General features: G+C 34.2%; 2 protein-coding genes across 2 annotated transcripts; one reads left to right on the forward strand and one right to left on the reverse strand.

Annotated features, from left to right (window-relative positions):
- Positions 1-2,807: 2,807 nt before the first annotated feature.
- ND-51 (NADH dehydrogenase (ubiquinone) 51 kDa subunit) lies at positions 2,808-8,195 on the reverse strand. The gene is made up of 4 exons (XM_073967018.1): positions 8,041-8,195; positions 7,380-7,733; positions 6,471-7,305; positions 2,808-5,624 (listed from the first exon to the last, which is right to left on the reverse strand). Exons 1-4 carry the CDS (start codon positions 8,087-8,089, stop codon positions 5,435-5,437), a joined length of 1,428 nt encoding a protein of 475 aa, XP_073823119.1. The 5' UTR covers positions 8,090-8,195; the 3' UTR covers positions 2,808-5,434.
- LOC141393669 (uncharacterized) lies at positions 4,824-5,406 on the forward strand. The gene is made up of 2 exons (XM_073967019.1): positions 4,824-4,944; positions 5,007-5,406. The coding sequence occupies exons 1-2, from the start codon at positions 4,874-4,876 to the stop codon at positions 5,161-5,163; spliced, it is 228 nt and encodes a 75-aa protein (XP_073823120.1). The 5' UTR covers positions 4,824-4,873; the 3' UTR covers positions 5,164-5,406.
- Positions 8,196-15,896: the final 7,701 nt, after the last annotated feature.

Consider the following 15,896-nt stretch of genomic DNA (forward strand, 5'->3'; position numbering starts at 1 on the left):
AAAGTTTGCTGATTCGTTTTTTCTATAGAAAAACCTTTTCTGAATTGACTTTTTCTTTAGAAAAAGTTTGCTGAATTCACGTTTAAAAGGAAAAAGCTTGCTGAATTATCACTTTCTACAGAAGAAGTTTGCTGAATTGACTTTTTCTATAAAAAAGTTTTCTGAATTGACTTTTTCTATAGAAAAAGTTTGCTGAATTGAATTTTTCAATAAAAAATTTTTTCTAAATTCACTTTTTCTATAGAAACAGTTTGCTGAAATGACTTTTTCTACAGAAAAAGTTTGCCGAATTGATTTATTCTATAGAGAAAGTTTGCTGAATTGACTTTTTATAGAGAAAGTTCGCTGAATTTAATTTTTTCTATAAAGAAAGTTAGCTGAATTAACTTTTTCTATAGCAAAGTTGGCTGAATTGGAATTTTTATTAAAAAAGTTAGCTGAATTTACTTTTTCTACATTGACTTTTTCTAGAAAAAAGTTTGCTAAATTCACCTTTTCTATAGAAAATGTTTGCTGGATAGTTTTTTCTATAGAAAAACTTTGCTAAATTGACTTTTTCTTCAGAAAAAGTTTGATAAATTGACTTTTTCTTTAGAAAAAGTTTGCTGAATTGACTTTTTCTAGATAATGTTTGCTAAATTCACTTTCTATATAGAAACAGTTTTTTTCTATAGAAAAACTTTGCTGAATTTACTTTTTGTTCAGAAAAAGTTTGCAAAATTGACCTTTTCTATAAAAAATGAATTGATTTTTCTAAAGAAAAAAGTTTGCTGAATTGACTTTTCTATAGAAAAAGGCTGCTAAATTGTGAGTTTTTGTGTCATTATCACGGAAATAAGGATTTGTCACTAAGAAAATTGGAGTCGCGAGGACATGCTGTTGCAAAAAATGAAAACTATTGTAGACGTGCCCTTAAACTATATTTTACGAAAATATTACAAATGTTATCCTGACGGAGTTGACCATCATCAAACATATTTGAAAATGATTTATGTCTGGAAGAAATATTACCATATGCAAAGTTCGGACCAAATAGGTTTCTCCCTTTCAGTTATCGTGAGCTTATTTTTAAAGAAAATTTTTGAATTATTAGTGGGTTTGGTTGATCGTTCGGGAGTTATCGTGCGCACCAGCTAGCAAAATCAAACAAATCGACAAAACATACTTGGGGTCCAAATAAGTTCTTGAGGAGGCTGAGGGTATACAAATTATTTTAGGTTGATTTTGAATTGCGGCCAATATCTCCCTAAAGACACAATTATAGAGTAAAGGTGTCAATGACGGAAATGTTCGTCATCGCATTTCATTGTTAGCCACTGAACAAACGAAAACTGAAAGTCTAAAAGGTGTCATTAAAAACATCTATATAAAATTTGATTACTTTACTTTAAGAAAAAAGTAGTTCGGGTACTTTTGAATGGTTGCCAATATCTCCCACCAGACTTCATTTTAGGAAGAAAGTCTCAATAACGAAAATGTTCTTCATCGAATTTGAAGGTAAGTACCGAACAATAAAACTCTGAAAATTTAATAGATATCATTAAAAACATCATTTTTAAATTTAAGTACTTAAAAAAAATTATTTTAGGTTACTTTTGAATGGGACCTATATGACCCAGAGGACTTCAATTTAGAGAGACGGTCTCTACGAGAATAATTTTCTTCACAGAATTTCAATGTAAGTCACTGAACAAAAGAAATCTGAAAGTCCAACGGATATCATTAAAAACATCAATTTTTTATTTATTTATTCATTTATTGCGATTACGTAGTTAAATAAAAAATGCATTTTTGGTTAGTTTCGAATGGCGACCAATAACTCCAATAGGACTTCTTTTTAGGGTCTCAATGACAAAAAATTTCCTCATCGAATTTCAATGTAAGTCAACGAACAATAGGAATCTGAAAGTCTAACAGATATACATACAGTGAGTCAATTAAGTATTTTGCCTCTTTAGAAAATTGAAAAAATATAAATAAATTCGTTTAAAATCATCAAATTAGTGGTCAGAAAGTCGAATAATTGTATGTAGTATGTTTGTGGATATTTTAGTATCCAACATCTGCAAGAACCGCCGCGAAAGGCTTAATGGTCTTCAAGATATTGGCAAAAATCTATAACAACACAAAATATTTTACCTCAAAAAAGTATTTTGCCTTTTACATATTTTTTGAGAAAAAGACATTTTTGTTACACGCTAAAGATTTTTATAGTAACCGTTGGAGATTATCACATTATACAACTGTTTCGCCACCAGTTCCACCACCTTGCGACATATTTTCGCGGTTATTTTCTCCAATTTTCCTACAATATGTGTGTTCGTTTACTCAAAATTTGTACAAATTGTTACTGGATGTTGTTCGTTTACTCTACAATACAATGTAAAAGACCTTAGTCGATTACAAGAAGTTACTGGACTTGTACAAATTTGTACAAATTGTTGAGTAAACGAACACACCTATTAATTTCTTTGACAATATGTTTTATTAATTTTGGTCATTACCGACATTAATCTCTAAGAAAATCAGTGAAAAATTATTCGCCGCTACATTCAAATCCTAACAAAAGCGTAAAAAATAAATAAAAAGCTAAGATGCATCGCAAATAGTGAAAGAAATTACAGTTTGGAACTATGAAAATCAAGAACAGAGGCAAAAAATTATTTAAAAAATCGCGAAGATCATTCCTGACCGCTTCCAAAAATTAATCGTGTCTTCAATATCAATCTGGGAACCAATGTCTTGGATGAAGTGTCCACAAGGTTCCAAAATCCAGATATATTGTATTATGGCAAGAAAAAACCATATTATTTTTTAATAAATAAGACAAAATAGATCAATCTTTATTGATATTTTCCCGCAACATGTGAGGGTCATCCGATGCAAATATATTTAAATACCTTCGCCACTAAACCGCACCATTTTTAAAATCCAATTTTATAACTTCAGAGGTCTTGGCAAGGGATGGTTGTTTCCCTATATTTTCCAATTATTTTCTAATGTTTTATTTGCTACATAACCATCAATATCTCTGGATTTTGGAACCTTGTGGACACTTCATCCAAGACATTGGTTCCCAGATTGATATTGAAGACACGATTAATTTTTGGAAGCGGTCAGGAATGATCTTCGCGATTTTTTAAATAATTTTTTGCCTCTGTTCTTGATTTTCATAGTTCCAAACTGTAATTTCTTTCACTATTTGCGATGCATCTTAGCTTTTTATTTATTTTTTACGCTTTTGTTAGGATTTGAATGTAGCGGCGAATAATTTTTCACTGATTTTCTTAGAGATTAATGTCGGTAATGACCAAAATTAATAAAACATATTGTCAAAGAAATTAATGTAGGAAAATTGGAGAAAATAACCGCGAAAATATGTCGCAAGGTGGTGGAACTGGTGGCGAAACAGTTGTATAATGTGATAATCTCCAACGGTTACTATAAAAATCTTTAGCGTGTAACAAAAATGTCTTTTTCTCAAAAAATATGTAAAAGGCAAAATACTTTTTTGAGGTAAAATATTTTGTGTTGTTATAGATTTTTGCCAATATCTTGAAGACCATTAAGCCTTTCGCAGCGGTTCTTGCAGATATTGGATACTAAAATATCCACAAACATATTACATACAATTATTCGACTTTCTGACCACTAATTTGATGATTTTAAACGAATTTATTTATATTTTTTCAATTTTCTAAATAGGCAAAATACTTAATTGACTCACTGTACATATATATTAAATTTGAGTAGTTGAACAAAAAAAAATCATTTAAGGTTACTTTTGAATGGGGTCAATATTTCCCACCATAAGGCTTCATTTTAAGGAGATGGAGGCAATTACGAAAAGGTTCTTCATCGAATTTCGATGTAAGTCTCAGAACAATTGAAATCGTGAAGTCTAAAAGATATCATCAGTACATCAATATAAAATTTGAGCACTTTAACGGACGGCGGCAATATCTCCCATAGATCTTTATTTTAGCATCTACACCATTTGAACTATTAAGATGTTTTTAAATATCCATTTTTCATATTTGTTTGCTTAAAAAGATATTTTAAAAATGTCCACTATAACAATCAAGCCGCCCCAATTTCTTAACAATATTCAAACACGTTCCTCCGATTTATTAGAACTAATTACTGAATTACTTTATCGGCACTTTTGAAATAAATTCTTGACACATTAAAAAAATGCAAATAACCAAATATAAAATAAAGAATTTATGGACGGTAGCATTTGGGAGAGTAGAATAATTCTAATCTATGTATGCTCACTGATATTTAATATTCAATTTAATTATTAAAACGATGATGGGAGTTAAATTTCAATTTAATACCACTGGAATTCGGTACACTGAAAAAAACTGATGGAAGTTTCAAATAATAAAAGATTCCTGTTTGAAGGATTTCCTTTCAATAAGGGTCTTTAGACTAAAATGCCAATCGACTCCACAAGAAATCATAACATAAAAAATTGTAGAGCTATCTTATATAAATCCAATTTGTACATTTTCCATTAAATTTTATTCCCAGGCCGTTCTAGAAAGCTAAGGGGTTTCTTTTTCCATATCCTGGGAAATATTCTTTGATAGGATTCCTTCAATTCAATTCAGTCTCAGTAATGAAACCTTCCAGGAATTGTTTTTATAGTTTGTTGGGGTTTAAATTTTTTACAGTGTAAAAGTTGTATAAATTTCTTTTTGGATTCTTAGCATAAATATATTAATATAAATTTGCATAAATTAATTATTCATATCACCAGAATACGTTTTGGTCAAGAGTTTGAGAATGTTCTAATAAACTTTCAGTAGTGATTCCACCACAGAAGGTAGCACACCAAACAAGCAGCTTCACTTTGAAAAAAATAAATATGAAACTCTTGGGACTTGCTCTTATATTTTTGGCCTTGTTCGCCACATTGTTCAGCGTTGAAGCTGGAAGGTAATAAAAAATGAAAATACTTTATACAAAAATATTAAAATAAAATCTACTTTCTTGTTTAGACATCAATTTGTTCCTGCCAAATGTGTTGAATACAATACCAACGGCCAAGTCGATGGACCCTTGAAGATTTGTACATTCCCACCAAAACACAAAGCTGTGCCACAAGAGGAAATTAATGCAGTTATACAACACATAAATACTTTGAAATTGGATTAATAAAAAGAAATTGGACACTGAAAGAAAAAAACACAAATTTGTTTTCACATTATTTTTTGGTCATAACAACCTGGCTTGAACCAGTTGTAAAGTGGTTTTTATTTGTTTTCCTTTTCTTCTTTCTTTTCTATTTCACATTTTCTTCTGCTTCATTTTCCCTGTGGAAGGGACATTTCAATTAAATTACTATTTAGTATCACTCGCTCTTAACGAATTTACAAAAACAAAAAAGTTGCTAAAACATGTTATCGCTCGTTCTCCTTTATCGATTTTAATTAGAAGCTCTGGCTCCGGCATATTGCTTCATTCTAGCCTCGATTTCTGGTCTGAAATGGCGAATCAAACCTTGGACGGGCCATGCAGCACCATCACCCAGAGCACAAATGGTGTGTCCTTCAATTTGTTTGGAGATTTCCCACAGCATATCGATTTCAGATGGGTCAGCATTACCGGTTACAAATCTGAAAAGAAGGAAGAGAAGAAAAACAAATTAAAATATTTATGCTTTGGAAATTTGGGTTTCTGTGAAGCTAAATAGGTTACAAAATGTGGATTTTTTAGATTTTTAGAAGCCGCCAAAGAGGACACGAAGTGTATTTTTTAAAGAGATTTTTTAGGATCCTTACATAAACCCCATTACGTGGATGTTAAAGGGAATTTTCAAGCCACAAGACGTGAATATTAAAGAGACTTTTATGGGCCATCAAAGATGATGGAAAACTGCCTTTAAATAGGAAGGTCAGTTGGTCTTCAGTAGGAATATCTGCTGTTCTTCACTTCTTCCACCAAAGTAATAGTTTGTCTTCCAAAAGATATTTTACCGCCTATTTTGGAACAGAACCTCTTCCCATTTTCCACTTTATCTTCTTTTAGATAACTGGATGACTAATCTGATAAGATTTTCTGTTCTTCTATAAGGAGACCAACTGCTCTTCTATTAGAAGGTCATATGTTCATCTATAAGAACATAAAATGGTCTTCTACAAGAAGGCCAAGTGCTCTTCTTTAAGAAGGCCAAGTGCTCTTCTGTAAGAAGACCAAATGCTTCCCTATAAGAAGACCAAGTGTTCTTCTATAAGAAGATCAAGTGCTCTTCTAAAAGAAGACTAACTGCTCCTCCTATATAAGACCAAATTCTCTTCTATTAGAAAACCAACTGCTCTTCCATAAGAAGACCAAATGCTCTTCTGCTGGAAGACCAACTGCTCTTCTGCTGCAAAACCGACTACTCTTCTGCTAGAAGACCAACTGCACATTTTCTTCATACCAAATTTATAGCATTTCAAAAGTGTTTCGCTCCCACTCACCTATCCATAATTTTCTTCATCCAGCCAATACCCTCACGACATGGTGTACATTGACCACAACTTTCATGCTTGTAGAATGAAATAAGGCGGGCAATAGCCTTAATAACATCTGTTTGCTTGTTCATAACAATAACAGCGGCTGTGCCCAACGAAGTTTGTGCCGCAATTAAACCGTCAAAGTCCATAATCACATCGGTACACACGTCTTTGGGAATGATTGGTGTGGAAGAACCACCGGGAATGACACCCAACAAATTATCCCAACCACCAATAACACCACCACAATGACGTTCAATGAGTTCCTTCAGCGGTATGGACATTTCTTCTTCAACAGTGCATGGTCGATTAACATGACCGGAAATGTTGAAAAGTTTAGTGCCAGAATTACGAGTACGACCGAAACTGGCAAACCATGCACCACCACGGCGACAAATTGTAGGTGCTACAGCCACTGTTTCGACATTGGTAACTGTTGTGGGACAACCGAAGACACCAACATCGGCAGGGAATGGAGGCTTTAGACGGGGTTTGCCTTGTTTACCCTCGAGGGATTCAATAAGGGCTGTTTCTTCACCGCAAATGTAAGCGCCAGCACCACGATGCATGAAGACATCAAAATCATAGCCAGTACCGCAGGCATTTTTGCCAATCAAACCAGCCTGATAGGCTTCAGCAATGGCCAATTGCATGTTGGAAGCTTCATTGTAGAATTCACCACGAATGTAGATGTAAGCAGCCTGGGCACCCATGGCACGACCGGCAATTAAACAACCTTCCACCAACTTGTGGGGATCGTGACGCATAATTTCACGATCTTTGCAAGTACCAGGTTCACCTAAAACCAAGAAAGAAGATACATGAAATAACCTCACTTTATGGATATCTGCATTCAAAAGCCAATCTACTTACCTTCATCGGCATTTACAACCAAATACTTGGGGCGACCATCAGAGGGTTTGTTCATGAAAGACCATTTCATGCCACTGGGGAAACCAGCGCCACCACGACCACGAAGTCCCGAGGTTTTGATCTCATTAATAATCCAGTCAGCACCCTTCAGTACAATTTCCTTGGTCTTGTACCAATCACCACGCTTGAGGGCACCCTTCAACCTCCAATCATGGCGACCATATAAATTTGTGAAAATGCGATCTTGATCGGCCAAACCACCAAACTTGGTCTTAGTTTGTGGTGGAGGAGTACCGGGTGGTGGGGCTTGAGTGCCCTGGAAACGGCGTTGCAATGCTGCCGGAACGGCGCATGCTGTAATTACACAAAGAATTTCACAACATTATATAAATAATAGCGTCGGGGTAATTAAATACTATATACAGCACTCTTAATTGGAATAATAATAAGACGGAAAATGTTTTGCTGTTTTTCAAAACGTCGTCTTTGTAGCAGTTGTTGTTGTTCTGAGAGTGAAAAAAAAATTACATAATTTCAAATTGTCCAAAGTGGAAAATTGGATAAACCCCTTGTGTGAAGTAAGGTGCGCTCAGAATAAAAATATTATTAAATAAATAAAATTAATAAATTAATTTAATTAAAATTCTATTTAATTTCTTACCGATTTGCGATTTTTGTAAAATATTTACTCGCACAAGTGCTCCTGCCATCGTCTTGATAGAATGACACGGTTGCTCTTTGGCGTAGTAACGACGAGTACCAAATTGCCGCAATGCTGTGGAGAACCCAAACAAAAGAACACTGCGAACAGTGTGTTATCAATTCGTATTATGTGAGAGAAGAAGAAGAGTATATAAGGGTACCTTATACAACATGACATAGTAGGCAGACTTTTGGTCTTCTCCAGAACTGCAAGCATCTACTAATTTTTACTATTTTTTCGATAACATAAAGGGAAAAATGTTATCGTAGTAAAAATAGTAGCTTTTTGCAGTTTCTGGAACAGACAATTAATGAAATTAGACAAAAATATACAAATAATATATCTATAATATGCTATAGCAAAAACTAGCAAAAGTTATAAAGATTCATAAATTATTGGCCTGTTCCCGTACTTTATAAAGTGGTAAAAATCGTAAAAGTTGTAAAAGTCGTAAACGATTTTCATATATGGTCTGTTCCAGAACTGCAAGAATCTACTAATTTTTACTATTTTTTCCGATAACATAAAGGGAAAAATGTTATCGTAGTAAAAATTAGTAGCTTCTTGCAGGTTCTGGAACAGAGCAATAAATTTTTGGTACGGGAACGCAGAATGTGTAAAAGTGGTAAAAATTTTAAAAACTTTTTAGTTCTGGAACAGAGCTTATGTTGTCAGTGACAGTTCTGGGAAATGTTTACATATACACCTCTCAAAATTTTTTGATTGCATTAGGTCTGTTTGATATCTTCGAAAGTAAAAAGTACTTGCAAATTCTTGAAAGTACTTACAGCATTTTGTAAAAGTTTGTATAAATTTGTACAAACTTTTGTGTTATCGAACAGACCTATTTTTACACCAACATAGAGGTATTTGGTCTGTTCCAGAACTGCAAGAATCTACTAATTTTTACTATTTTTTCCGATAAAATAAAGGAGAAAATGTTATCGTAGTAAAAATTAGTAACTTCTTTCAGGTTCTGGAGAAGACCATTTATGAAATTAGACGAAAATAAACAAAAAATATGAAAGAAAACCTAAGAGATATAGCAAAAACTAGCAAAAGTTATAACAATTCTAAACTTTGTTGTCATTTTCCATTTTCTACTACACATACAGTGACAGTTCTGGGAAATAAGGATATTTAAAGGATTTCAGACATTTTTATAACCTATGTTACTTTCAGGCCATGTAGTATTACACTCTGAAATTTTCAGGAAGTTCGATTCAGCGGTTTTTGAGTCCATAAACTTCGAACAAACAAACGTAAAAACATTTTTCTACTTTATATACATATCATGGTGGAATAAGGTGTTACATCAAATCATACCAAACGTCAAAATTGTTCACAATAACGCATTGCTGTGAATTGCTTGTTTACCTTTTGTAGTGATTTTATTCACAATAATGCATTTTGACTAGTGTGGTAATCAGCTGTTCTTTCCATTGCCCTGTATTATTGTGCCATGATACATACCCTGCGTTTACAAATGACAGGACAGTTGACTTCATGTATTGATTGTCAAAATCCCAAAACTTGCCTGTGTGACGTAGGCGTCCCGACAACGGCGGAAACAGTTGTGAATTTATGAATGAAAATCATCGATTTGCTTTTGTTTTCCGTTCACATATTTTGTTTTTGTTCATGTTCTTTTGTTTTCAACACATTTCAATTATTATCTCAAACATTTTTACCATGGTATAAGTAAAGAGGTAGATTTAAATGAAAAAAATCTATAGAACCCTTGTTTTTCTTGAATTCCTAAAACTTCAAAATAAAAGCGACAAGTGGGTTTGTTTACAATGCATTTTTTGAGCATTTTATAAAAAACGCGAAAAATGAATGAAGAGTTAAGTTTTCTCCACAAATCGAGTTGTGAATATGATAAACTGATTGTTTCAATGCAAATCTCACCAATTTCTTCCATACAAATAGTCTAAAAACAATTTTAAAAATCATTGAATTCGATTGTTTTTAAAATTGTTTGGCATATTATTCGAACACCACACACACATACACAGTTTGTTTACATTGTTTTGAAGTTTTAGGCATACTCGAATGAAAAAATTTAAATTGACATAAAGCTTTGGCTAACCTTTCTTATTAAACCATGATTTTTACAACAAATGTCAAAAATTTGTTAACCCTACTGTCTGTGAAAAAATGATGGACAGCTGGGAGACAGCCGAAAAATTTATGTATGTGTTAGTAAATAAGAGTTGTATTTGAAGACAAACTGTCTTGTGTAAACGCATAGATACATATCATGGTACAATAATACAGGTAGCATTATCATGCCAGCTGTTGGTAACATAATGTGTCAATTGCATTGAATTGATGTCAAATTTTGACATCTTATGTTGCCGACAATTGCCGATGCGGCTACCTAGATAGAATTATTTTTATGGCAAATACATACATATTTCTTTGAAAAATTTGATTTTGCGTGCTCTCTGTGTTATTTACAGATCAACATGGATGGATAAACGACAATGTAACTGAAATTATGACAGTAACAAAACATGCAAATACAAATTCAGAACATGTAGCGCTGAAACTATATTGTTTATGCTCAGGTGGTTCTGCTTTCCCCGTTTTTTTGTTGTTGTTGTTTAATTATAGTCCCTATAGTAAGGGTTCCTGTAGTGCGATTCTGTAACTTTTTTCAATAACCAACCGACATCGGTAGTTGACAAAAATATTCGGTTGAGTAAACGAATGTGTTATTCTGTAACTTTATGTTAACGATTGTCGAAATCGTTAGCACATACCGACGAATATCGATGGAAAGGCAAATTGTCAAATATTATATTTTGATATTTATTAATGTATTTTTAAATTAAAAATGTTATTTCTTCGCAAATTAAGGCATAAAACGCGTAAGAGAGGAACAAAGGTCAACTTTTTGAAGAAATGCGCCTAACATAAGTATCTGCATGTATCCAAAAAATGCGTAACACAAGTGTGCATTAATGGCCTAAACCTAAACGATTTTCATATATATTTTGTGTACGGGAACGCGAAATGTGTAAAAGTGGTAAATATTGTAAAAACTTTTTAGTTCTGGAACAGAGCTTAAACTTCTAAAGCGTCAAGTGTGTATATATGTGTGTACTTCTAGGAGGTAAATAAATCTCATAGATTTTCGTGGTTTTATTCCAGGATATTGTTACGGAATTAGGTTTAACTTATCTCCGTGTAGACGTTGTTTTATTGCCCAGTACGATTTGTACCAAATAAAACAGGGTTCGTTTTAGATTACGTTTCTACAATGCTTTATTTACTTTACTACACTTATTCGGAACCGATTTTAATTACTAAGTACACAGCTTGTCTCTAGTTAGCACGCAGCTATTCTTTAACCGATCTGTTCAGTTCAACGCTTAAAACACAACTAACACGTCGTTGCTGGTTCCACCTGTATTTATATCCCAAAATTCCCTCGTACAAGAATCCTCTAGAACACGTCTGGCAACACCTCGAATCTGTGCAACGAACACACAGACGCACATTCGCACTAAGGGGTAGTTCACACTAAATGTAAATGTCATATGACACGAAATAAAAACATCCCATATCTACCCACGCAGGCAATGTGGAGACGTAATTTTATTAAATTTTTGCTGGTGTGGACGCAGAAAGTAAATGGCGTAAGGAAAATTCCCAATATTGCACATATTATCGACTATATAATGATGGAAAATTTCATGTCATATCACATTTACCCCTAAGGGGTAGTTCACACTATATGTAAATGTCATATGGCATGAAATTTTCCATCGTTAAATATTCACTAAACCCCGTCTATTAAATATGTGGAAGAGAATGTTTACCCAACGGAGAAGAAAATGCACGAAAATGCATCCTCAGTTTTGACGCGTTATCGGTTAAAGATGATGTCGGCAAATACCAGTACTGTTTCCTTTTAACTGGTCTGCTTACAAAATGGAAAAATCTTCATTGGCACTGCAGTCCAAGGCCCATTCCACAACCCCTCCTCTTTAATGGGGTTTCTACACGGTATGTTTTTTACATATTCATGCATAGCAACTGTCACTGTTTTTCGCCCATATGTGATTCCTTCTGCACTGCAAAATTTTATTTTTCATTCGTTTTCCGTTGTTTTCTTTATTTATTCCGCGTACAAACAAAACAGCTGTTTACCTTTGGTTGTACATACGAGAATAGAGCGCGTTCTATTCGAAAAATATACATATGTATGCACATAACACCTTCATGCATTGAAATTTCTGTATGGTTCACACCATGTGTACAAAATTCAGATTTGTAAAAAGTGACAGTTGGTATGCAGAAATATGTAAAAAACATACCGTGTAGAACAGCTTTAAGAGATATGCTGGAAGAAATTTACGCTGCGGCGGACGAAATTAATTATTTAAGCAAGATTTGATGCGGCGGTCGACAATACTATTCCAACCAATTTAAATGAAATTAATAATTAATTGTGGAGAGAATTTAGATTTGTCCCGTTCACATTAGCTTGAATTTCATTAAAAAAATTCATGAAATTAGGTGTTCTTAAATCGAATTCCCCACTACAGCAATTTTATGATTTTACTCTGCTATAAAGGTCGATCTAGAGACGCATAATTTCATGATTTTTTTTTTTTCAATGAAATCACTCTAGTTTAGACCGGGACTTTGCAAAACAGAGTAGAGTATTTATTTATTTGTAAATTAGCTTATAACTATACAACTATATTTATAACTATATACTAATAATAATTACAAGCTAATTATGAGGAAAAGAGGCTATGACAGCGAGGGTCTTAAGCCAATAGAATAGTGTAAATTTAATATAATGCGAATAATAAATGTAAATAAAAATAATAACATAAAATAATACACTTTCGGCAGTAACCAAAATTTTAATATTAGTGGAGAAATGCAAAATGAGTAGAGTTGGGCAATCTCGTTCAAATGAAGGATCCGGATCACTGTCCTCGTTCAAAGACGAATGAGTAACATAATAAAAACCAACGTGTGAAATTAAGTATACGCAGTTTTGTCAAAGAAATTACCGGTGTCCATTGAACGAGCCATTAGGCCGAAAAAGTAGATAGACATTTAAAAGCAATCTGAAGTCTAGCAAATAGAAAGAGTAGTCCAGCTTCTGAAACCAGGCAAGCATGCTAGTAAATATGAATCATACTACGCTTCTATCGTCCAAAGCAAAGACTCTTGAGACTTTACATCTCTCTAACGTCAGAAATAGTTGCCGATCATCTGCATGGGTTCCGTAAGCAGTACAGCACGACAATAGCGCCACACGCGATCCCCACACATATTATTCAAGGACTCAACCAGAGCAAGATGTGTGATAGAACGGTAATAGTGGGGCTTTACTTATCAAAAGCCTTTGATACTGTCAGGCACTATACGCTTTTTGAGGACGTTGAGAAGACTACACACTGCCAAGTTTTATAACAGACTATATGTGCGGACGCCAGTCGTACGTGGAATTCAGGAACAAGAAGTCCAAGTTCCGTAAAGTGAAACAGGGATTTCCTCTTGATGGGGTGATGTCTCCGGAACTGTTTAACCTCTACCTCAGCCGTAATCCACACCATCTAGATGGCATTGATATGGTGTCAGGTACTTTGCAATACTATTTGATTAATGCTATCACTTTGTTCTATGGCGACACTGTTCACCGCATGGACTGCAGAGGTGAGCACTTAGTTGAATGTCATGGTCGATGGTAGCAGAATTCCACCCACTCACTACCCCAAGATTCTAGGGGTCACATTCGACAGCATGTTCATGTCGTCGGCGAATGCCACAGGAAAAAAGTCTTCAAGTCCGTAGCGGGCAGCACTTGGGGCGCATATTAAGAAATCTTGTTAACCACACTCAGGCCGGCAGGAATCTTTATGATCTAGAAAGAGAAATCCATCGACAAACCAGAGAAGTTTTGGCTTAACTACCATCGGGATACGGATGCATCCGTCTAAATTTCTATATGGCACGGATTGACGGCACCGTGCAAAACACCTCCCGCACGGTACACTGCACCTTCTCAATTGTCATGACAAACCTACTCAACTAACTCCAGTAGCTTTGTGGTTACAATCCATCGAAGCATCCACATTCGTAGAACTGGAGATAGACCCAGAACCAGATTGAGCAGAAAAGTGAACTTACAAACATATTATATGCTGTTACGGCAACAACAGCAATAAAAGACAACTTGTAGTTATGGCTCATACTCAAACTGCAATGCAATTCATTAAATATCCAAAATGTGCTCTATTATTGCTTTGTAGTCAACTCCGGTTCTAGTTTATTGTTCAAAAGCCTGTTTATTGCATGCTATTATTACTTCCCCAATGCTAATTTAGTGTTTTTTATAAAGACTAGACACTTTGTATGAGGCAATACGTTTAAAAGTAAAAAAATACATGCTTTGTTTTGCTTCGTATGTGTTCCCGAACTCAAAATTTATAGAGGAACCTGCAAAAATCTACAAAATTTTACTACGATAACAATTTTTCCTTCGTGTTATAAACAAATGGTAATGGTAGTAGATTCTTGTAGTTTCGAAACAGACCACATATAAACAGGCTATTGTAAAAATAGTGGATTCTTGCAATTTCTCGAAAAAAATATGTGTTTCAAACTTTTCCAGTATTGTGGGGAATATAACCTAGCATTTTAAGGAAAGTAATCAGGTCTATCAGAGGTGTAATAATCTTCTTTTCCGTTTAATTCCTTGAGGTGCATAGGGTCTCTAGAGGTGTAATAACATCCAAAGCATTTGGATTGGACGAGTCTCCTTTAAATAAGGTAAAGCTAAGATTGCACGGTCCTTCGCCACCTTTCAACTAATCAGGTACATATTAAAAACTTTATGCATTATCCCTATATTGGATCTTGGGCTTTTCGGATCTTTACATTCCTTGCAACTTTCAAAAGATTTCTTCTCGAAATCCACATCATCAAAAAACAGCTTCATTGACATAAAACGCAAATAGAACACAAAGCGTCTTTTTGTCTGAGGATTTTCTATTTTACAACAATATGTAGTTGTTGTTGGTTTTATTGTTGTACGGATGAATAGATGGCAGTACACTTTGTTTGTGGATGGATGGTATGGATGATGATGTGATGCACCTTGCAGGATGGTTTATTGTTGGTAGCAAACAAAAGCAACCGTAAATTTCATATTCAAAAGGAAGAAAGCAGAGCGCAAACACAAAGCAAAGCAACAACAAACAATGGAATAATAAGAACAGGAGAATAAAAGCGCCAGTCAGCCAGCCAAACTCTCTGTCTGTAATGTACAAAACACAACTCTTGTAAATCATTCGCTTGGATGAATGCATAAACATACATACATACATGTGTCCGTATGGATGTAAGTAGGTTTATAAAACTTCGAACAAAACAGCTAAAACATATTTATACACACATTCATGAAAAGCTAACAGAAATGTTGAAATCATTCGATGAGAATGAAAGTGAACTAAGTCATCAAAATGCTCATTATTGGGGGACGAAAGGTAGTCTTAGAAAGTTTCCAAGAAGGTCTCCTCATAGGAGGCCGCGTCGTCTTCTCATAGAATACTAAAACAACTTCTTATAAAACATCAGAAGCATATGTCTAGAGGAACACAAAACATTCCTATTGAAGTGCAGAATGTATTTTTGAGAAAGTTGATGAGACCGACTCCTCAACCTCATCACTAAAAATTCAGCCAAAGAAAAACTAAGGAAAAACCCAAGAAAAGAAAACACGCGGGCTGATGTTGTCTGTTCTACGGTTCGAAAGAAACTCAATTTTATTTTACTACTTT

Source organism: Musca autumnalis, unplaced genomic scaffold, assembly GCF_047663935.1.
Source record: "Musca autumnalis isolate F117 unplaced genomic scaffold, ASM4766393v1 scaffold_2, whole genome shotgun sequence".
Lineage (NCBI taxonomy): Eukaryota > Metazoa > Arthropoda > Insecta > Diptera > Muscidae > Musca > Musca autumnalis.

What these genes read in the sequence shown, in the direction of transcription:
- LOC141393669 (XM_073967019.1), top strand. Translation starts at nt 4,874, where the DNA reads ATGAAACTCTTGGGACTTGCTCTTATATTTTTGGCCTTGTTCGCCACA. An exon ending in TTCAGCGTTGAAGCTGGAAG is followed by an intron (nt 4,945 to 5,006) that starts GTAATAAAAAAT and finishes TTTCTTGTTTAG; the next exon opens with ACATCAATTTGTTCCTGCCA.
- ND-51 (XM_073967018.1), bottom strand. Translation starts at nt 8,089, where the DNA reads ATGGCAGGAGCACTTGTGCGAGTAAATATTTTACAAAAATCGCAAATC. An exon ending in TTTACAAAAATCGCAAATCG is followed by an intron (nt 7,734 to 8,040) that starts GTAAGAAATTAA and finishes GTGTAATTACAG; the next exon opens with CATGCGCCGTTCCGGCAGCA. An exon ending in ATGAAGAAAATTATGGATAG is followed by an intron (nt 5,625 to 6,470) that starts GTGAGTGGGAGC and finishes CCTTCTTTTCAG; the next exon opens with ATTTGTAACCGGTAATGCTG.